The 23310-nt window shown below is 40.6% G+C and overlaps 1 protein-coding gene across 1 annotated transcript in view; it reads right to left on the bottom strand.

Annotated features, from left to right (window-relative positions):
• The window catches only part of LOC141128073 (multidrug and toxin extrusion protein 2-like), a 373391-nt gene that overhangs the window by 152544 nt on the left and 197537 nt on the right, over positions 1-23310 (bottom strand). Inside the window, exons 10-12 of the mRNA XM_073615140.1 lie at positions 12601-12668; positions 9659-9767; positions 5812-5887 (exon numbers count right to left, since the gene is read on the bottom strand). Of these exons, the coding sequence (XP_073471241.1) occupies positions 5812-5887; positions 9659-9767; positions 12601-12668 (253 nt within the window). The remainder of the gene's footprint in view (positions 1-5811; positions 5888-9658; positions 9768-12600; positions 12669-23310) is intronic.

Raw genomic sequence — 23310 nt, 5'->3', positions numbered from 1 at the left:
GGGCATTATAAAGAGAGGCTTATCAGAAGATTTGTCAATAGCGCTGTGCAAAGTGCACATGAAATGCAAGTGCTGTATTGAAGTGAAAGCCACACATGCTCCCCTTCCACAGGCATCTCAAAGAAAAATTACCCACCCCCTGCAGCTTATACACAGTGACGTATGCGGTCCAATGAAAACTCCTACGTCAGGCGGGAACAGATATCTACTGACCTTCATTGATGATTATTCCAGGTACACAACTACTTATCTGATGAAACACAAGAATGAAACATCAGAGAAACTTCAAGAGTTCGTTGCCATGTCTAGCAACAAATTCCAACGCAAACCAGGAACAATAAGCCCTGACAATGGATTAGAATATATAAGCGAAGAAGTGGCCTCACATCTCAAGAGACAAAGAATAGTACACCAGACAACCACATCATACACTCCTCAACAAAACAGTGTAGCAGAAAGGAAAAAAATCACTCTTATTGAACTGGCCAAATGCATGTAGTTGGATGCCAACCTACCTCACAAGTACTGGGGAGAAGCAGTCATGAATGTGACCTACATACAGAACAGACTACCCTTAAAAGGCATTAAAAGTACTGCATTCAAAATGTGGAATTGATCAAAGCCTAGCATAGGGCACATCAAAGTGTTTGGATGTAAAGCATATGCCTGTATTCCAAGTGTAGCGCCCACCAACTTAGGTGTGTGCTAATCATTTAATTAGGATTAGTGTCAGGTAAAGTTGCCAGTGTTTTACCCTGTTGGTGTAAGCTGGTTGGTTAATTTGGTTGGGAGATTTGATAGAATAGAGGAGGGTGTGGCCACCTACACTCTGCCCTGCAAGATTTCCATCACTTTCTCTGAAATGTTCTGGAAAGTGGGTGGACTGGGGAAGCAGAGTGGCAAGTAGTTTTTGGAGACTGCTCTGAGCCAATCATCGTTTTGTTTGGGCAGAGGCGGGACTGTTATAAAAACCAAGGTCACATGTTTCCTGGGGTGGTTGGAGATGGGAATTGAATCCAGAAAGGCTGCAAAGATGATCAGCAAGGATCAGGCTTGAAGGCCTGGGGGTGTAATGCTCTCAGTGCTGGATAGCAGAACTTGAACCTGAAGGCCTGGGGGTTCAGAGACCTCAGTGCTGGATGGTTCATCACCTTAAGTCACCGAAAGAAACCCCAGAAGCAATGGGCCAGACATTACCGGCTGGGATGGTTCTGGACATGCAGAGCAGGAAGCAGTTGCTAAAAGGATGAAGTAGATCGGGATGCGCCCGGACTTTTCCTGAACTGACCTGGGAGGATTGGAGTCGTGATAGGCAGGTGAGGCCTGGTACTTCTAACATCCACATACCAAGGTGTTTTTCAGAGAGGCACCGGTCAGTTCATTAAGGGAAGAGGATAGAACTACTGATAAAGGAACCAAAGATTAAGAGGCAACTCATACTTCCTGGAGCCATAGACTGTAAATATTGCAACTTCTTTTCTAAAATGCTGCAAGGAAAAGAATAAAGTTTGTGTTCAAATGTTACTGGACTGTCTGCTGATGTTATTCGTGCAGGGGGAGGACAACGAAGAGCCACTGACAGAAAGGTATGAACTAACAGCAGCTCCCAAGGGAGCGGTGAGCTACACAAGTGAAAAGCGATCCAAGGTGGAGAACGGAGCCATAGAGGGCATTCTAGTAGGCTACAGCGAGCAAACTAAGGATTACAGAATCCTACACCCAAATTGACAATAAGCCATAGTGTTTATTTTGATGAGAGCCCATCACCAGAAACACCAATCCCTGCTGATGCTGAGAGGAAGTACCCTCTGTATCTAAGTGTTCATTTGTTTGTGTTGTCTTGTTGTCTGTCTCCATGATGATAAAAGCCATGTAATATATTTCTCCATTAACATTAAGCTGTTTGCTGTATCCAACAAGCTTCCAAAGCATGATTTCAATACTCAGCTAATACGTTTCCCATAGTTCCACTGTCATCAATGATTTAGGAAGCTATTCTTCCACTAGGGGCAGGTATCCCACTGACACCAATGATTTGGGGGCTATTCTCCCACTGGAAGAGTAACATGATAGGTAATTGGTCAATGATTAGACAGAGGGTAGCTTTAACTTTAACCTTACTAAGCAGGTGCAGAGTACGATTAACAAGGTAAGCAGGATTAAAATGGCAAAAGGATGTGCATGCAGTTCATAAAGTACAGAAAAGATTTTGTACAAACGGGAGCTCATGAGAACAACATCTCTGTGACTCAAAGATGATGGCATTACTGCACAGTCTATACAAGGCTCTGTAGCCACAGATACTAGAGACTGATAACTACTTCAGTAAACAGCATTGTACATAAACAATTACTTGCCCTTAGCCTCTGCGACAGCATCTCTCACAGCGAAGTCCCTGGTTGGACTGGGTATGCAGGTGAACAGCAAGAAGAATCTCTGGGCTGGCACCACAGGCAAGCAGCTGGAGCAGTCCTAGGACTGGTACCACAGGGAGGCAGATACTGGGCACAGTACCATTTGCAGTAGAAGGGTCTTCTGTGGGAGCTAAATGCTATTGGTCTCCTGTCTTGATGCTCGCATGCCAGGAATAACAGAGTAGGACCACACACCTGGTGGCAAATTACAAGCCCAGCCACCTCTGCCTCATCAGGTACTGTCTCTCTAAGTTGCCGAGGGAGGGAGAAGAGAAACTTGTTTGCTCTGAGCATGGCCAGGAGTTCAGGGGCTTGTGGAAACCTAGGGGATTGTGGGAAAAGGAATTACAGGAACCTGTGCCTGCACTGAGCATAATGCCCATTTTTGTCATTGTTTTCTATATAAATTGAAGTATCTACAGCGGGGCAAAAAAGTATTTAGTCAGCCACCAATTGTGCTAGTTCTCCCACTTAAAAAAGATGAGAGAGGCCTGTAATTGTCATCATACGTATACCTAACATTGTCTGATTTTTGAAAGAATTTATTTGCAAATTATGGTGGAAAATAAGTATTTGGTCAACTATAATCAAGCAAGATTTCTGGCTCTCACAGACCTGTATCTTCTTCTTTAAGAGGTTCCTCTGTCCTCCACTCATTACCTGTATTAATGGTACCTGTTTGAACTTGTTATCAGTAAAAAAGACACCTGTCCACAACCTCAAACATTCACACTCCAAACTTCACTATGTTGAAGACCAAAGAGCTGTCGAAGGACACCAGAAACAAAATTGTAGACCTGCACCAGGCTGGGAAGACTGAATCTGCAACAGGGAAGCAGCTTGGTGTGAAGAAATCAACTGTGGGAGCAATAATTAGAAAATGGAAGACATACAAGACCACCGATAATCTCCCTCGATCTGGAGCTCCACGTAAGATCTCACCCTGTGAGGTCGAAATGATCACAAGAACGGTGAGCAAAAATCCCAGAACCACATGGGGGGACCTAGTGAATGACCTGCAGAGAGCTGGGACTAACGTAACAAAGGCTACCATCAGTAACACACTGCGCCGTCAGAGACTCAGATCCTGCAGTGCCAGATGTGTCCCCCTGCTTAAGCCAGTACATGTCCGGGCCCGTCTGAGGTTTGCTAGAGAGCATTTGGATGATCCAGAAGAGGATTGGGAGAATGTCATATGGTCAGATGAAACCAAAGTAGAACTGTATGGTAGAAACACAACTCGTCTTGTTTGGAGGAGAGAGAATGCTGAGTTGCAACCAAAGAACACCATACCTACTGTGAAGCATGGGGGTGGCAACATCATGCTTTGGGGCGGTTTCTCTGCAAAGAGAACAGGACGACTGATCCGTGTACATGAAAGAATGAATGGGGCCATGTATCGTGAGATTTTGAGTGCAAACCTCCTCCCATCAGCAAGGGCATTGAAGATGAAACGTGGCTGGGTCTTTCAGCATGATCCCAAACACACCGCCCGGACAAGGAAGGAGTGGCTTCATAAGAAGCATTTCAAGGTCCTGGAGTGGCCTAGCCAGTCTCCAGATCTCAACTCCATAGAAAACCTTTGGAGGGAGTTGAAAGTCCGTGTTGCCCAGCGACAGCCCCAAAACATCACTGCTCTAGAGGAGATCTGCATGGAGGAATGGGCCAACATACCAGCAACAGTGTGTGACAACCTTGTGAAGACTTACAGGAAACGTTTGACCTCTGTCATGACCAACAAAGGATATTTAACAAAGTATTGAGATGAACTTTTGATATTGACCAAATACTTATTTTCCCCCATAATTTGCAAATAAATTCTTTTAAAAATCAGACAATGTGATTGTCTGGATTTGTTTCCACATTTTGTCTCTCATAGTTGAGGTATACCTATGATGACAATTACAGGCCTCTCTCATCTTTTTAAGTGGGAGAACTTGCACAATTGGTGGCTGACTAAATACTTGTTTGCCCCACTGTAATTACTCCTTTTTAAAATATATTTAAAATACATATTTTGCTTTCTCGTACTTTTATTGTATGAGTATAAAATTCTCTCTCCTGTTGGGGCACTGGAAGACTTTACCTGCCCCTGGTCTCACTAATGTTAGCCAAGTAACATGAGGAAATTTGTGATATCTGGAACCCTCTGATAATATGCAAGATACTATGCCTGATGTATCCCTGTAAAAACCTTTTTTTGGCCATTTATACCCTTCTGTCCCAGCAATGCAAACTTTTAAAATTCTTTTTTTAATTTCTTTGTAAAACAAAGACATTGTACCTGACCCCCTAATGTAGGCAGGTCACTTCATACCATACATGTGACATGTAGCACATGCAGCAGAGTATCCCTCTTAGCAAACAAAGTTTCAGGCAGATGACTGGTTCTCTTGCCAAGGTCACACTTTAACCACATGCTTGGATGCAGGCCATAGGCCACTTACTTATCCTTCTGATCACAGTTCTGTAACCCCTTTATGCCCAGAGCAACTCCTTACATGGGCTCACATTTTACTCGTGGTCCAAGTCAGAGCTCCTAAAGCCAATCCAAACACTCAGGACCCAAGTTTTATGGGGGGCCTGAGTCGTCTGATGCATGTTACCGGAGAGGGTCATCTCCCAACCATCAGGAAGGATTCTGTTGCTCCAGTTATCACCTGCTCTGTGACTGACCAGGTTTGCACCAAACACTTCACAGATAACATGACTCCACTCAGAATTGAAATGGACTTGCCACCTTTAGTAATAGAGTTCGTAACGTTAATGTGACAATAGTGAGGCCAGGCATTTCTGAAATTAACTTTTCTGAAATTTCGTAGAAAGTAGATTACAAACATGCATAGTGTGGTAAATTGTCCAAATTAGGGATCAGAACATTTCGGGCATTGGCTACAAAAGAAGCCACACTTTTAGACCCTGTACTATTATAGTATGCTGCTCATAGTATCAATAGACCAAAGCCTCCACTGGTGCGTTCTCTGGCACCCCCCCCCCCCCCCCAAATAAAAACCCTATGGAGGGGAAAAAAAAACTCTCCTCCCCTCACACTGCTGACATTTTCCAAAAGACCCTGGTAAGAATCCTCCCAAACCTTAAAGAGGTAACAGACGGAACCTACAGTACCTGACACAATAAGGGAATGTCTTATTAGAATTAAAGGGGAACACAAGTTCCACCTGCCTACACCAATGTGTTTGGCAAAATATGCTGGCCTTCCAATATATTTTTATCTAGATAGCTTTTTTTGTCTCATGCTAAAAATGTGTTTGAATTACTTTTCTGTTTAAAAATCTTTAAAAACACCTCTTGCACAAATGTGAGATAGTGTATCATTAAAGTAGTGAATCATCATTTAAATAGATTTAAAGAAGTTGTTCACCTCCATTTTACTCACCTATCATTTGTAAAGATGTAACCGATGACATTTTTCAGTGCAAGTAGAGTACAGCTGACCAGCAAGCAACAAAATGCTGAAAAACAGGAAGGGCAGATTAGTCTGAAAAATAATTTAATGTTTGAACTTCTTGGTATATGCCCACTAATACATCAAATAACAGGAACCAAATCAGAAGTGGTATACCAAGCCGAAGAAAATTGCATAATTGAAAACAAATGACGATAAATGCAAGACTTAATGTTTTTTCAAATACGTATGTTCTATGCCTGCCTACTGATGTGCATCTTCAGCCATTCATTTTATTTGGATAGTGTGTGTTAGAACCTTTGTTAATTTATTTTATTTTGCTGTCCAGGTCCCATAAAAATGGTTACCATGAAAACTAGAGGGGTGAATTGCTCTATTGGGATCACAGACAGCATAAAATCATGACAGAGGTTCTAACCCTTGCCCGTTCTATCCAAAACTGAAATTATACCCTTGGTTAACTGCTGAGATAAGTATCATTCAGAAAAAATGTGCAAAATACAACAATTACAGAAAATTACAGAAAGAAAAAGAGGATAAGTAAGGTGTATGTCTAGCCAAAACATTTGTTTTTGATGGAGTGGGGAAGGATTAAAATCCTTTGGCAGGTTTTTACTACTATTCAAGGTTCCAATAGATTCCCCTCACTGTTACAGTGATAACAGTTTCATCACACAGGAAGTGAGGGGAAATCTGCAACAGGAACACAAACAATAAAAAGCTGGCAGAGGTTCTAGCCTTCCTCTCCTTTACTAAAAAATTGATTTATATTTCTGTCTGTGCCTGTGTTTTAGATTTTCCCCTACTTCCTGTCTTGTGAAACACCAGGACAGAAAATGTGACGATATGTGGAAATAGAAATGGTGTTACCAGGAAATGAGAACAATTCTCTAAAACTGAATCTTAGGTAGTAATACAATCCTAACAGGCATTCTAATTATTCCATATTCTATACAAAACTAAAAATAGTTTTGGGTAATGAAGCAGTTTTGCATACATTTCCAGGTAGCAAGTGAAACTAGTCAGTGAGTTATTATTGTTTAGAAAAAGGCACTCCTAGAATGTCACATTTCTATTAGCATGGAGGTTTTACATTGTCAGGTGGTCCAAACCGCTGCAGGTATGAAGCAAATTCTGCTGTGGGCTCCCATACGTTCCTGTTGTGGTCGAATGTCAAGCTCTCAGAATAGCAAAGTTCCCACACTTTCAAATAGTGTCAGAGCTTGCACTAAGCACCACCCCCACACATTCTTTTTGGCCCATCACTATTATGGACCTAACTGCAGGCATGTGTAGGCCACTCCAGCAGGTAACATTGCTCCCCCACCTAAGGATAAAGCCTCCTTACATGTTGATTTGGTGCTGTACATCTATGCCTTAAAGGTGAAGTACATTTCCTGTGGATCACAGGAGTGCAGTTCGTTCTGCACTCCTGTGACCCTTTTTCAGCAGATAGTGGGCTGAAGCCCACTGTTAGCTGAAGTCACAGATCTGGTCCAGGCTCAGTAAGGATCGTGACCATATACAAAGGGGGGCAACGGTAAGGGGATTATAGCGGTGCCAGTAACAAAATAATACAGAATATATATTAAAAAGTATCACATTTTATTACAATGAATTAAAAAAAACATTGGTAAAATATATAGAAACACATATACAAAAAATATAGTAAGGGAGCAAGTAGGCAATCTACAGGCCAAAGGATAGTGGCTAGGAAAGTAATAACAGGTCACTTCTTCCCTACTAGTTTCGCCAAGGCATTGGCTTCATCAGGGGAATAGAATAGTAAATACATTGCTCTGAAAAAAGAAAAAAAACAAAATAATTCATGAAAAAAGAAAACACAAGAAAAAAATCTATATTAACCAGACAAAGCTTCTACAGAAAATTACCTTCAATATAAATATGCAGCGTATCAGCGCCCCAGTAAGTCAGCAACTGACAACCAGCCAGGCTGGTTGTCAGTTGCTGACCCACTGGGGTGCTAATACGCTGCATAATTATATTGAAGGTAGTTTTCCGTGGAAGCTTTGTCTGGTTGACCCCTATCTTCTCACAGCTGATAGGTACTTGATGTAAACACTCTTTACCCACTTTAGTTAATTTGATATCATTTTTTCTGACTAGGTTTGTGAATGCTGTGTGTTTGGACATTTTTGGCCATTTACACCTGGCTCTGTCCTCCACTACGGTTTCCCACCTATCTTTATTACTTTAAAGCCTGCTGCATGACCTGTTACCTTTCAGCAGTGGATAGGGTTTCTTATTTTGTATGTAGTTTATTCAATTTATTCTGATTTATTTTACATACCACCACCCCTGTTTTTTTTTTTTTTTTCATTTTTGCTTCTATTTAGTAACCTTCTTTTTAAGTCCACCTATGCACATGCCCTTTGCTGGACGGACCACTCACCCTTGATGATTACAGCTACCCTTTTCTCTATATAATTTTGAAGAGTTTGGTATGTATTGAGGCTATTTAGATCCTTCTATGACATTGACATGAACTCTTTCTGAGCCATTCTGTTTCTATTTTATATATTATTTATTTTAATTTTTTTCAGTTTTTATCAGGTCTTCCTTTGGCCCTCTGCAGCCATAGTGTGGCCACTTGGCTTGCTGCTCAATTTGGAATTAGACCGCACTGACCATGCTTTTTGGGGCTATTGGGTTACGTTTGGTTGATATATTGGGTTTATGGGATTTTTCCCACTATTTGTGAGGCGGTGATGGTGTGATTACGTGGGGGAAAGGGTTTGGACATATGTTATCGTGTTTCCTAATCATTCAATAATACGCATCTGTTTAGTATGGATTTTTTTCTTGTGTTTTCTTTTTCATTAATTATTTTGTTTTTTTTTTCTTTTTTCAGAGCAATGTATATACTCTCTTGTATTCTATTCTCCTGATGAAGCCAATGCTTTAGAGAAACTAGTAGGGAAGAAGTGACCTGCTATTACCTTCCTGGCCACTATCCTTTCGGCCTGTAGATTGCCTACTTGCTCGCTTACTATATTTTTTGTATATGTGTTTCTATATATTGTACCAATGTTTTTTTTTAATTCATTGTAATAAAATGTTATACTTTTAAATATATAGTCTGTATTATTTTGTTACTGGCACTGCTATAATCCCCTTACCATTGCTCCCCTTTGTAATTTACCTTTGGGATGAGGTGCCTTATCTATTAAAGGACATAACAGCCAGCACCACTTCCATCGTGACCATATAGTCGAGATCCGCCCACATGCCTTGACTGACTCCCAGCTCAGCCTCTCAGTGAGCCGCTGAGAGACTGAGCTGGCTGCTCCTGCCCCCCCCCCCCACAGCCCAGTGCTACAGTGAGCAATGAGGAGGGCAAAGCAGAGAGCCGGTGACTGGCAGTCACTGGCTCTCTGCTCACCGAGCTCTGAGAGTATATGAAAAAATATATGAAAAAGCACCTTTTTCATATATAACAAATTCATTTCCATTTATATTTATGAGCAGGTTTATGGTGGATGTTGTCCTTACTAGTGAAACTTGATTGTGTACCATGGTGGTGGTACACAATCAAGAACATTTTGGGAAACATTGCAGCTATAAAATAAAGATAGTTATTGTAGGTGCAACCAAAATATAAGTCTATGTGGACAGCCAGTTGACACCTACAAGTAATTTACACCCAAAAAAATAAAAATAAATAAAAAACATCTTTTTTGTAATTGCAACTATGCTCACATGAAAATACAAGAGGAAACACAAAAATTGAGAGTATACATGTTGCAGAAACCAGGGAAAAGGAAAACCAAGAGTCATGCTCACAGAAACCAAATACCTGTACAGTAAAGTACAACTTTAGCAGACGTTTTGGCTTGCTCGATGTCTCCGGCTCCTAAAGCCATTCCAACTCTGACACTGGCAGCTGTACAAAAGCCAATGGGAATCTGTTAAAGAAAATACAATATGAATTAGAAATCTGTCCAAGACATTGCTAGTAAGGTTTATTTTAGTTTACCACACAACAAGTTTGCCCCTTGTTGTGTAGCAACATGTCAGTGAAACAGCTTGCACTTTTCCTTCTGTGGCTACTGTTCCCAGCATCACCTCTTCAGGCACTGCCACTGCAGCTGCCCCTTTTTCATTAGCCCTCCAGGCTAACTTCTCCACACCAGTCCTCCAGACTGAATCTTCACCAGCCCACCCGGCTGACTCTCACCAGCCCACCTGGCTGACTCTTCAGGAGATCTCCTGGGGAAGGATTAAGACTTAAGCCCACAGCTGTCATCAGGGAGACAAGGCTACATGTGTCAGTCTTCCCCCATGTTAGTCCCCAGCAGTGCTGTCTTCTCCCCATGCCAGCCCACTACTGGGGATTGGCTGAGGCCTCATAAATATTTCAGGCAGCTCCTCCTATTCTCTTGCCCATTAAACCCTGACCCAGATTCCACAGCTCAGGCTTAGCCCTGAGCTAAACTAAAGTTACCTACTCTAACACAACCTACACTATTTCTAGCACCCACTAGAGAGTGCTACATTATCATAGAGACATCAGCTAGTTACCCACATGCAAACAAAGAGGCAATACTTAGCCATTCTCTTATAAATTCGGTAACTTTCAGTAAGGGTATCGGTAGGTGGAAACTCTACAGAAAGTATTTCTGATATCATAAAGGAAACATAACTCCTCCATATGCCATCTTGTATGTGCTTCACAACAGGCAAATGTTATTTATTTTTATCAAGAATCCTTTGTAAACATGAGTCATTGTAGCATAATATACAGTCATGGAGACATCAGCTGATTACCCACACATAAACAGTAAAGGCAAAATACTTAGCCACCTTAGGTAAATCCAGTAGGTTGCAAAATCTTATGAAATGCCTTTTTATCATGGTGTTTGCCAAATCCAGTCTCGTTGGTAGAAAGATGGAAGTTCCTTGGGGCTCTGGGAGTGCAATGGATCAGATAGAAGCCCTGAGCAGTTTTGCTGGACACACCGGCTGCCTCAGAGGCACTGTAATCATTACAGTGCCCCTTTACAGTTCAATCCCCTTTTTATCACAGTGCCCCTTTACAGTGCAGTCCCCATTACATCACAGACCCCCCCCCCCCTTACATTGCAGTGCCCCTTAGGAGAAGTCCCCTTTACATCATAGCGCCCCCTTTACAAAGCAGTCCACATTACATTACTGAAAAGGTTTACTGTGATGTAAAGGGGACTGCACTGTAAAGGAGCACTGTAATGTAAATGGCTGTGATGTGAAGGGCAACCGAGGATACTGTGGGACTGCCTTAAAGGGGCAACTGTGATGTAAAGGGGGACTGTGGACACTGCCCCCATGCTCGGTCCCTGGGAAAATTGGCTGCCGTGAAAACCAGTCCCTGGTGCCAAAAAGGTTGGGGACTGCTGCTTTAACAGACCAAGCTGTCCAGATAAAGTAGCAGTCATAGGAGTGAGATAAATTATTTACCACTGACAGGTGTGCTTACAATGGTCAGCTTTTATTCACTTAAGGAAAACATTTATCCCAAAAGAAAAAAAAAGTTTACTGTAATTGCTTATAACGTGTTCAGCTTCTATTTGTTAGCCAATTCTATCTAAATCTGCTAGTCTAACACTAACCTTTCCCCAGACTGACGATGTTGATGTACAAAGGTGTCTGCTTTATTACTTTATCCAAAATGCAGAAGCCCTAAGAAAGTAAGTATGTTACTGGCAGGATCACCAAGCAAAATAAAGGGAAACAAGCCTAAAAGAAAAAACTAAGGCAGCTACCATGTATGGAAGGCAATGATTGGGCAGTTGTTGGCACCGAATTTCACAAGTCCCCACCCTGCTTTTTCTAGAATAGGAAAACTATCCACCTATTTCTGATGGTACCGTCCACCATATTGATCATATTCCTCTTCCCATTTAGCCTCCTGTCCTTGGGAGCACCACAGACAGATTTGGGACCACTTCCCTATATATACCTATGCCAGATGGCATATTTGGCCCAAGCTTTACCCACTGCTCACAAATGCTGTTCCACCTTGCTTGGGACTTCAACCCTGCAAATGGCCCTTTAGATCAGCTATGTAAGGGAATACATCTTAGCAGTGACTGGGTGTTTGTCCCGACTACTTAGGTTCCACGGACAGCTGGTATTTATATGGGCACCAATTTATCATACTACTGTATGCTGGGAACAGAGCCATCTAGCGGCAGGCAAGCTAACTGCACCTATGAACAACCACATCTAAGGATTGGTAAGTTGCAATATATGATTTTTTTTTTTTTGGTCTAATACTGCTTTACATAGGCTAATAAGTGTTATGCCCCGTACACACGGTCGGACTTTGTTCGGACATTCCGACAACAAAATCCTAGGATTTTTTCAGACGGATGTTGGTTCAAACTTGTCTTGCATAACGGTCACACAAAGTTGTCGGAAAATCCGATCGTTCTAAACGCGGTGGCTTAAAACACGTACGTCAGGACTATAAACGGGGCAGTGGCCAATAGCTTTCATCTCTTTATTTATTCTGAGCATGCGTGGCACTTTGTCCGTCGGATTTGTGTACACACGATCGGAAATTCCGACAACGGATTTTGTTGTCGGAAAATTTTATATCCTGCTCTCAAACTTTGTGTGTCGGAAAATCCGATGGAAAATGTGTGATGGAGCCTACACACGGTCGGAATTTCCGACAACAAGGTCCTATCACACATTTTCCGTCGGAAAATCCGACCGTGTGTACGGGGCATAAGAATGCATAAATAGTGACCATCATACCAATAAAGTAATTGTTGACAACTCCATGAGAACGGAATGTCCTCCCAGCTCCACAACACTAATAAGCCCTAAAAAAAAAGAAAAAAAAAATTCAATAGTTGTTTAGCTGTCCATACAGGTTTTAACTGGCAATTGCACAGTCATGCAACACTGTACATTAATTAAATTTTTATTTAAAAATAAAATCACACAAATCAAGCTTTCTTTTTGTGTCAATTGATCACCACTGGGTTTTTTATTTTTGTGATATAAACTAAAAAAGACGTTTTTTTCTGCTGTAAAAAATGTCCCATAAAAAAATTAACAAAATCAAATTTCATCATGAATTTAGGCCAAAGTGTATTCTGCTACATGTCTTTGGTAAAAAAAATCCCAATAAGTGTATATTGTTTGGTTTGCATTTGGTATAGATGCTGGGGTTTTAATAATTTTTTTTCTTATATTAGTATTGGTGGTGATCAGCAACGTATAGTAGGACTGTAATAGTTTAGCAGGCAATCTGGCACTAGCTTACGCTGGCTAGGGGGTACAGTAACTGACAGCGACATCAATAGTGACACTGATGCGTGCTAATACTATACACTGTAATAATGACACTGGCTGGAAAGAGGTTAACATCTAGGAGTGATCAAGGGGTTAAATGTGTGCATAAGAATGTTTAAATTTTGTATTATATGCTGCTTTTATTTGCTATTTTTTCCTACTAATAAAACACAACATCGCCTGGCGGTGTTCAGAGATCCATGTTGTTTACAACACAGAGCTCCCTTCCTTGAATGACGGAGCCGATTGGTGGGTGCTGGTAATCAATCATTGGCCATGCCCACTGATTGTCTTGTGCTGTAAAAATCCCAGCACAGCTGGGGCGGTGGGTGCGTGTGCGCACCCCCCACCCGGAAGCGCTTATAATGTACAGGTATGTGATCCAGAACAAAGCAGCCATCTTGCAGCAGTATATCTGCTTGGGGCGGTCCGAAAAAGAGTGAACCCAGGCACACTTAAATCATCAGTACATGACGGTTTATGATGTGTTAAGGAAAACTTCCTGCCATAACACGCTGTTTAGGCATACCTCCCAACTTTTTGAGATGGGAATGAGAGACACCTACTAGCAAAAGTATGTAGGCATAGGACACGCCCCTGCAATAGAGCATATGATCAACTGTAACTCCATTTTGTAATCTCCCCTCCATTCTATGAGCTTGTTTTTAAAGAATGAACGTGCCTTATCTTACACTTCTTTCTCGTTCGGGTTTTAGACTTTTTTGTTTGAGCCAAGTTTTAATTAGAACCCCCACTGTATGACTCATTGTGTTTAGGCCGATTCTAGGTAGTTAGTCTATGCATATAAGCTATCTTTGTAAATTCCTTTCAGCTGCTTAAAATTAATGATGAAAAAATCTCTCTGTAGAAGTCTTGTTAACCCTTAGAAACTCAGGAGCGAGTTTACCCCTCCTCTCTGTGTTGTAATTCACATATAAATATTTCATTCTTAATAAAGAGTTCAGACTCACTTTGCACATGAAAGCTGCCTGTTGTGTATCATTGGGGTCTCCAGAATTCTGACGGGGTTGCTGTGGATTACCAAGGGAGGGTGGTCGGCTATCCAGTAATCTATGCTATCAGATGGGGGCTCGTCCCGATTAAAGCAGTCAGTTATTCCACGGTAAGTGAATTTGTCTTTTCTGACTAATTGTTTCCTTGCCGTGGCTCTGATAAGGCTTTAGAACCATTTAAATTGTATAGAAAGGAGACGGACCATGCCTACATTGACTAATATAGAAAAAGGTCTTTGGTAGTCCTGAAAGTCCTTTTGGGAAGCACACAAATATAGAAAAAGGCCTTTGGCAGACCTTACAAAGTCCTTTGGGAGGACACAAATATTCAAACAGTACTGTTTACTCCTTTTGGGAAGGAGAATAGTCTATGAGGTAAATCCCCCGCGGCCTAAAACTTTTCTATTTATTCTTTCTGTCGCTTAGAAATATAAGATAATTTGTTGTGTGGATCAGACAATTGTAAGGTAAGACAGTCGTTCCCCACTGTCAATATGGGTTAAAAATATGGTAAAGAAGTTCCTCCCCCTCCTCCCAACCCTGGGGACCATGTAAAGATTATGTAGCTAGGGTTTGTGGTACGGATTGTGAGTTCATAGTCCCCTGGGTATCAGATCTATCGGGGTGGACTGACACTATGCATAGCTCCGATCTTTTCCCCCGGGGTGGTGATAATGGTGAATTTCACATAGACATGGTAAAAGGATTATGTCTAGGAGATAAGAGATAAAAAAAGGCATTTTCCTGGTACCCACAATGGGACATGACTTATATGAAACAGGGAGGGGAGAACTGGTTAGAATGTGACCCATATTGGTTCCAGGGGGATAATAAGAAACAAAAGTAACCCAACAAATGTTTAGGTGGGGAGGATTATGAGAGGAAGCACAAGGAAAATGCAGATAAAAAGATCAGACCCAACTGCCCCACTCCTTCCATTTAACCCTCCACCATACACAAACAAAATCTATCCCAGTCTCACAAAAGAAGATATAGCTCTTACACAGAAGAAGACATGAACCTGATTATTGATGGAATAATCGGACACACAACTGCATGGAACTGGGTTCATGTCCCGACTATAGCTGTAACACAAGACGGTGACACCAAAGCAGCAGATTATGGGCTTAACACTGAAGATGGTAGGAAGAAAATGTGGGAAGAAATTGAGAAAGAAATGACAGGTGCTTTTAAAAATATGTTAAGTCTTCCCTCCCCACTGCTATAGCGGGCAAACAAAAGTCAAGTGAATCAGTATTGTATTTTTGGAAGAGATTCATGGATACCTGGATTCAAGAGGCTGGGTTATCCTTGCAGGCAGATATGACTAGTCTGATGATTCAGACTTACATCTCTAACCTGAAACCACAGATGGGCTTAATGGTCAGGCAAATGATTTCTGAATAGCAAACAAGTACTTTGGGTGTTTTTCAGAAAACATTAACAGAAAGGGATGTTGCAGGATGTTTTGATATAGCAAAGAAAAAAAAACGTAAGTGCCCATTACCATGGAGGGGCACAGCAAATGCCTCCCCATGGTAATGGTGCGCAGTGGGGAAGAGGATTTTCTAGGGGTCCTCAGCAGTCCAGAGCCAGTTGTTTCAACTGCGGACAGGAGGACCACTGGAGAAATCAATGCCCATATGAACCTTTCAATCAACAACAAAATAGTCAAGCCCCTGCCCAGATACAAAACCCTCAGCAAAGTCAGGGAGTGAAATACCCCATTCAGTTGACCCAGCCTAAGCCACAACAGTAAAGCTGCCCAGGGGGTGGTGTCCCAGCGTTCCCCCTTGTCTCTCGCTCCTTTTGTGAGTGGCGGTGGTGACTCTGTATGTCCAAGGAAAGTTAACCCCTCCCAGTAGTAAATGTAGAACGCGGATCAGTGTTGTTGCACCACTAGTTTCATTTAGTTTTGTTTCGAATCGAAAAAAAAAAAATAGGAAACGATTTTCTAAAAAATACAATACAATAGAATATAAAGTAATAAAGTAATAGAATCTATCTATCTATCTATCTATCTATCTATCTATCTATCTATCTATCTATCCAGTCAGGTCCATAAATATTGGGACGTCGACACAATTCTAATCTTTTTGGCTCTATACACCACCACAATGGATTTGAAATGAAACAAATAAGATATGCGTTAACTGCAGACTTTCAGCTTTAATTTGAGGGTATTTACATCCAAATCAGGTGAACGGTGTAGGAATTACAACAGTTTCTATATGTGCCTACCACTTTTTAAGGGACCAAAAGTAATGGGACAATTGGCTGCTCAGCTGTTCAATGGCCAGGTGTGTGTTATTTCCTCATTATCCCATTTACAAGGAGCAGATAAAAGGTCCAGAGTTCATTTCATGTTTGCTATTTGCATTTGGAATCTGTTGCTCTCAACTCTCAATATGAGTTCCAAAGAGCTGTCACTATCAGTGAAGCAAGCCATCATTAGGCTGGAAAAACAAAACAAACCCATCAGAGAGATAGCAAAAACATTAGGTGTGGCCAAATCAACTGTTTGGAAGATCCTTTAAAAGAAAGAATGCACCGGTGAGCTCAGCAACAGCAAAAGACCCGGAAGACCCTGGAAAACAACTGTGGTGGATGACCGAAGAAATCTTTCCCTGGTGAAGAAAACACCCTTCACAACAGTTGGCTAGATCAAGAACACTCTGCAGGAGGTAGGTGTATGTGTGTCAAAGTCAACAATCAAAAGAAGACTTCACCAGAGTGAATACAGAGGGTTCACCACAAGATGTAAACCATTAGTGAGCCTCAAAAACAGGAAGGCCAGATTAGAGTTTCCCAAACAACATCTAAAAAAGCCTTCACAGTTCTGGAACAACATCCTATGGACAGATGAGACCAAGATCAACTTGTACCAGAGTGATGGGAAGAGAAGAGTATGGAGAAGGAAAGGAACTGCTCATGATCCAAAGCATACCACCTCATTAGTGAAGCATGGTGGTGGTAGTGTCATGGCGTGGGCATGTATGGCTGCCAATGGAACTGGTTCTCTTGTATTTATTGATAATGTGACTGCTGACAAAAGCAGCAGGATGAATTCTGAAGTGTTTCGGGCAATATTATCTGCTCATATTTAGCAAAATGCTTCAGAACTCATTGGACAGCGCTTCACAGTGCAGATGGACAATGACCCAAAGCATACTGCGAAAGCAACCAAAGAGTTTTTTAAGGGAAAGAAGTGGAATGTTATGCAATGGCCAAGTCAATCACCTGACCTGAATCCGATTGAGCATGCATTTCACTTACTGAAAGGAAAATGCCCCATAATGCCCCGTACACACGGTCGGATTTTCCGACGGAAAATGCATGATAGGATCTTGTTATCGGAAATTCCGACCGTGTGTGGGCTCCATCACACATTTTCCATCGGATTTTCCGACACACAAAGTTTGAGAGCAGGCTATAAAATTTTCCGACAACAAAATCCGTTGTCGGAATTTCCGATGGTGTGTACACAAATCCGAAGCACAAAGTGCCACGCATGCTCAGAATAAATAAAGAGATGAAAGCTATTGGCTACTGCCCCATTTATAGTCCCGACGTACATGTTTTACGTCACCGCGTTCAGAATGATCGGATTTTCCGACAACTTTGTGTGACCGTGTGTATGCAAGACAAGTTTGAGCCAACATCCGTCAGAAAAAATCCTAGGATTTTGTTGTCGGAATGTCCGATCAATGTCCGACCGTGTGTACGGGGCATTATAGAAAAGACTAGAAACTAGAATAGAAAAAACAATAGAACAGAATATAAAAAAATAATATATATATATATATTTGGTACAGAATGAATTTGAATAGAAAAGATTAGAATAGAATATATTATATTTTTTTCTATTCTGTGCTATTGTTTTTCTATGCTATTTTTGTCTATTATATTCTATAGACAAAAAGATTAGAATTGTGTCGACGTCCCAATATTTATGGACCTGACTGTAAATTATATTTTATTCTGTTCTGTTCTATTGTTTTTCTAGTCTATGCTTTTCTATTCTAATCTTTTCTATTCAAATTCGAATTCATTCTATATAAAATTCAAATTTCAGAAGCCATCTTCCGAAAATTTGAATTTCTTAAAGAATGAATTCAAATTCGAGTAGAAAAGTTTAGAATAGAATAGAAAAGAAAAGAATAGCATAGAAAAACAATAGAACAGAATAGAATAAAAAATAATATATATTATATTTTATTCTATTTTTTTATTTTTATTTTATTCTATTCTGTTCTATTGTTTTTCTAGTCTATTCTTTTCTATTATTTTCTATTCTAATCTTTTCTATTCAAATTCAAATTCATTCTATACGAAATTCGAATTTCAGAAGCCATCTTCTGAAATTGGAATTTCGTATAGAATGAATTCAAATTTGAGTAGAAAAGTTTAGAATAGAATAGAAAAGAATAGCATAGAAAAACAACGGAACAGAATAGAAAAAAAATAATATATATACTATATTTTATTCTATTCTGTTCTATTGTTTTTCTATTCTAATCTTTTCTATTCAAAACAGATATATATATATATATATATATATATATATATATATATATATATATATATATAATATTTTTCTATTCTGTTTTGAATAGACTAGAAAAACAATAGAACAGAATAGAATAAAATATAATATATAGATTATATTTTATTCTATTCTGTTCTATTGTTATTCTATGCTATTCTGTTCTATTATTTTCTATTATATTCCAGTCTTTTCTATTCAAATTTGATTTCAGTCTACATTCGGAAGATGTTATATATATATATATATATATATATATATATATATTTTGGGGCAAAAAAGTATTTATATTTAGTCAGCCACCAATTGTGCAAGTTCTCCCACTTAAAAAGATGAGAGAGGCCTGTAATTGTCATCATAGGTATACCTCAACTATGAGAGACAAAATGTGGAGACAAATCCAGACAATCACATTGTCTGATTTTTGAAAGAATTTATTTGCAAATTGTGGTGGAAAATAAGTATTTGGTCACCTACAAACAAGCAAGATTTCTGGCTCTCACAGACCTGTATCTTCTTCTTTAAGAGACTCCTCTGTCCTCCACTCATTACCTGTATTAATGACACCTGTTTGAACTTGTTATCAGTATAAAAGACTCCTGTCCACAACCTCAAACAGTTACACTCCAAACTCCACTATGGTGAAGACCAAAGAGCTGTCGAAGGACACCAGAAACAAAATTGTAGACCTGCACCAGGCTGGGAAGACTGAATCTGCAATAGGCAAGCAGCTTGGTGTGAAGAAATCAATTGTGGGAGCAATAATTAGAAAATGGAAGACCACTGATAATCTCTCTCGATCTGGGGCTCCAAGCAAGATATCACCCTGTGGGGTCAAAATGATCACAAGAACGGTGAGCAAAAATCCCAGAACCACATGGGGGGACCTAGTGAATGACCTGCAGAGAGCTGGGACCAACGTAACAAGGGCTACCATCAGTAATGCACTACGCCACCAGGGACTCAGATCCTGCAGTGCCAGACGTGTCCCCCTGCTTAAGCCAGTACATGTCCGGGCCCATCTGAGGTTTGCTAGAGAGCATTTGGATGTTCCAGAGGAGGACTGGAAGAATGTCATATGGTCAGATAAAACCAAAGTAGAACTGTTTGGTAGAAACACAACTCATCGTGTTTGGAGGAGAGAGAATGCTGAGTTGCAACCAAAGAACACCATGCCTACTGTGAAGCATGGGGATGGCAACATCATGCTTTGGGGCTGTTTCTCTGCAAAGGGAACAGGACAACTGATCCATGTACATGAAAGAATGAATGGGGTCATGCATCATGAGATTTTGAGTGCAAACCTCCTCCCATCAGCAAGGGCATTGAAGATGAAACATGGCTGGATCTTCCAGCATGACAATGATCGCAAACACACCACCCAGGCAACGAAGGAGTGGCTTTGTAAGAAGCATTTCAAGGTCCTGGTGTGGCCTAGCCAGTCTCCAGATCTCAACCCCATAGAAAACCTTTGGAGGGAGTTGAAAGCCCATGTTGCCCAGCGACAGCCCCAAAACATCACTGCTCTAGAGGAGATCTGCATGGAGGAATGGGCCAACAAACCAGCAACAGTGTGTGACAACCTTGTGAAGACTTACAGAAATTTTTGACCTCTGTCATTGTCAACAAAGGATATATAACAAAGTATTGAGATGAACTTTTGATATTGACCAAATACTTATTTTCCACCATAATTTGCAAATAAATTCTTTCAAAAATCAGACAATGTGATTGTCTGGATTTGTTTCCACATTTTGTCTCTCATAGTTGAGGTATATTATGATGACAATTACAGGCCCCTCTCATCTTTTTTTTTTTTTATTAATTTTTTATTTTTCAACAAATATAAATCAGCATAACAAAAGGTATAAGAAAGATTTATGACAATTTAACATGGAAGCAGTCATAAGTTAAGTACAAACAGTGTAAATAAGCTTGGTGAGGATATCTGTACAGATAGATGTCAGCTTCTTCCCGAATTGGGTCATACATACAAAAAAGAAGTTCCACACAGTATCCATGCTTCTATCTCAACTTTATGTTCAAACACAAGGATGCTCAAGAAAAACGAGCAAATTGGTGTCAAAAAGGAGCAGAAATGGGAGGCTCAAAAGAAAATTTTGAATCATCCCAAGGTTTCCAGATTTTTTCAAATTGGGGAATTTTACCTTCAATTTTTGCAGTTAAATGGTCCATTTTACGCATATCTGTGATAATGGAAAGAGCGTGGTGTAAAGTGGGAGCGTTGGTAGAAAGCCAAAGCCTAGGGATGGCTCTTTTTGCTGCCAGAAGAACAAAAGACCCTAGTCTCTGTAGTGATTTAGGAATACCCGGGAAAGGCAGGCCTAAAAGAAAATGTATGGGGTTTAATGGAATAGATGTGGCGAGGAGTGATTGCAATAAATTTTGTATCTCAGTCCAATATGCACTCAAGATTTGACAGTCCCAAAAAATGTGAAGGTGCGTACCTACGGACCGTCCACGCCTCCAGCACAGATCAGAGAGAGATGAATTTTGGGCATGTAGCAATTCAGGAGTTTTGTACCAAAAAAATATTATCTTAATAGCGGTCTCCTTTTGTGCCACACATCTGGAAACTTTAAAAGCTGACTCCCAGATTTTACCCCAATCTATTATTGAAATTGATCTATTTAGCATTTTGGACCATTTTGTCATGTATCTATGTATGGAGTCAGTTAAAGGGGGTATTGCCTGGAGTATTTTATATATGGATGAGATGAGTTTTGGTTCGTATGGGCCATTTGTACACAGTAATTCAAAATCAGTGGGTTTTTCTAAGGATAATGAGGGGAAGTTGGATTGGAAAAAAATTTTAATTTGTAAGTAGAAGTATTCTGTAGATTTCGGTAGAGCATGTTTTTCTTTGAGGACTGAGAAAGGTAAAAGCTTATGTGTTACTGGGTGAACCAAATGTCGCAGCTGAAATATACCTGCATGTGTCCATGGAATTGTTCGCAAATAAGATAGTCCGTCTGGGATGTCTGGGTTGAAAAGGATATTCTGGAGAGGGGAGCAAGATAAGGAAAGATGAAATTTGTCCATACACCTTTTCCAGATTGATAGCGTAAAAAGCATCGGGGAAAGACACAGAGACCTTAGTTGGGGTATGAATTTCTTTGAGGATGGCCATAGTATATAGCACGGATGTACAGGGGCAGTAATCCCCATTTCAATTTCGGCCCATCTATTTTCAGCTTTCCTTGAGGTCCATGCAGTCAGTACTCTAAGATGAGAGGCATAATAATATTTAATAAAGTCGGGGGCGGCCAACCCACCTTTAGCTCTAGGGGAAAGGACTACCGATTAAGCAATTCTATGGGATGCATTGTTCCAAACAAAGTTAAGGCACTTTCTCTGGAGATTTTTCAACTGCGACAAAGGGACTGGAACCGGGAGCGTTTCGAAAAAATACAATAATTTGGGCAGTACCGACATTTTAAGAACGTTAATCCTACCAAGAAGGGAAATTGGGATGGAAGACCAACGTTGTAGAAGTTTAGCAATTTCTGCGAACAAAGGAGGGAAATTAGCTTGGTATAGAGAGTGATATGAAGGGGTAAGATGAATTCCTAAATATTTTAGTGAAGTCTGGTACCATCTATATTTAAATCTGTTTTGTAGGGAGCTGAGTATATCTGAGGGTATATTGATGGGGAGAGCTTCTGTTTTAGTCTGATTAATACGGAAACCTGATAAGGACCCAAATGTGGAGAGAGTTTAGTGTAAGGAAGGTAATGAAATCTCGGGATGTGTGATGGTTAGGAGAATGTCGTCTGCATAAAGAGAGAGTTTGTAGTCCTGATGTCGTAATGGAATTCCCCTGATATTAGGATGGGATCTAATAGCTGCTGCTAAAGGTTCTAGACTAAGTATAAATAATAGGGGCGACAAAGGGCAGAGGACAACTGGACTTGAGACGTAGGGAGGGAGTATAGGGTATGTAAGCTTGTATAAAGGGGCCTGAGAATCCAAATCGGGTTAAAACTGTGAACATGAAGGGCCAACTTAATCTATCGAAAGCTTTTTGAGCATCTAAGCTCAAGACTATGGTGGGACGTTTGGTTCTAGTTATTAGGTCTATCAAATCTATGGTTCTTCTTGTATTATCTCCAGCATGTCTCCCGGGAACGAATCCTACCTGGTCTCTATGGATCAGGAACGTTAATAGTGGGGATAATCTATTAGCTAATATCTTAGTAAAAATTTTGTAATCTGAATTCAATAGAGCGATTGGGCGGTAGTTGTCGGGTAATGCAGGATCCTTACCTGGCTTAGGAATTACTGTTATGTTTGCATGTAAGAATTGTGAATGCGGGATGGATCCCCTGAAGAAAGAGGAGAACAGGGATTGTAGGTAGGGGGTTAAAGTATGTGCAAAAGTTTTATAGTAAATGTAAGGGAGACCGTCAGGGCCCGGAGATTTGTGAGTTGGAAGATTTTTAATCACCTCTCCTATTTCCTCCCCAGTAATCGGAGAGTTAAGAGAGGATTTATGATCGACAGAGATTTTTGGTAGCGGAAGGGAATCCATAAATTTATCAAACTCAGATTGTGAGAATTGAGGATGCGAGTCAGGACCTAAACAAT

Source organism: Aquarana catesbeiana, linkage group LG02 (genome assembly GCF_042186555.1).
Source record: "Aquarana catesbeiana isolate 2022-GZ linkage group LG02, ASM4218655v1, whole genome shotgun sequence".
NCBI lineage: Eukaryota > Metazoa > Chordata > Amphibia > Anura > Ranidae > Aquarana > Aquarana catesbeiana.
Note: the sequence above shows the minus strand (reverse complement) of the source record. Positions and strands in the feature narration are given on the sequence as shown.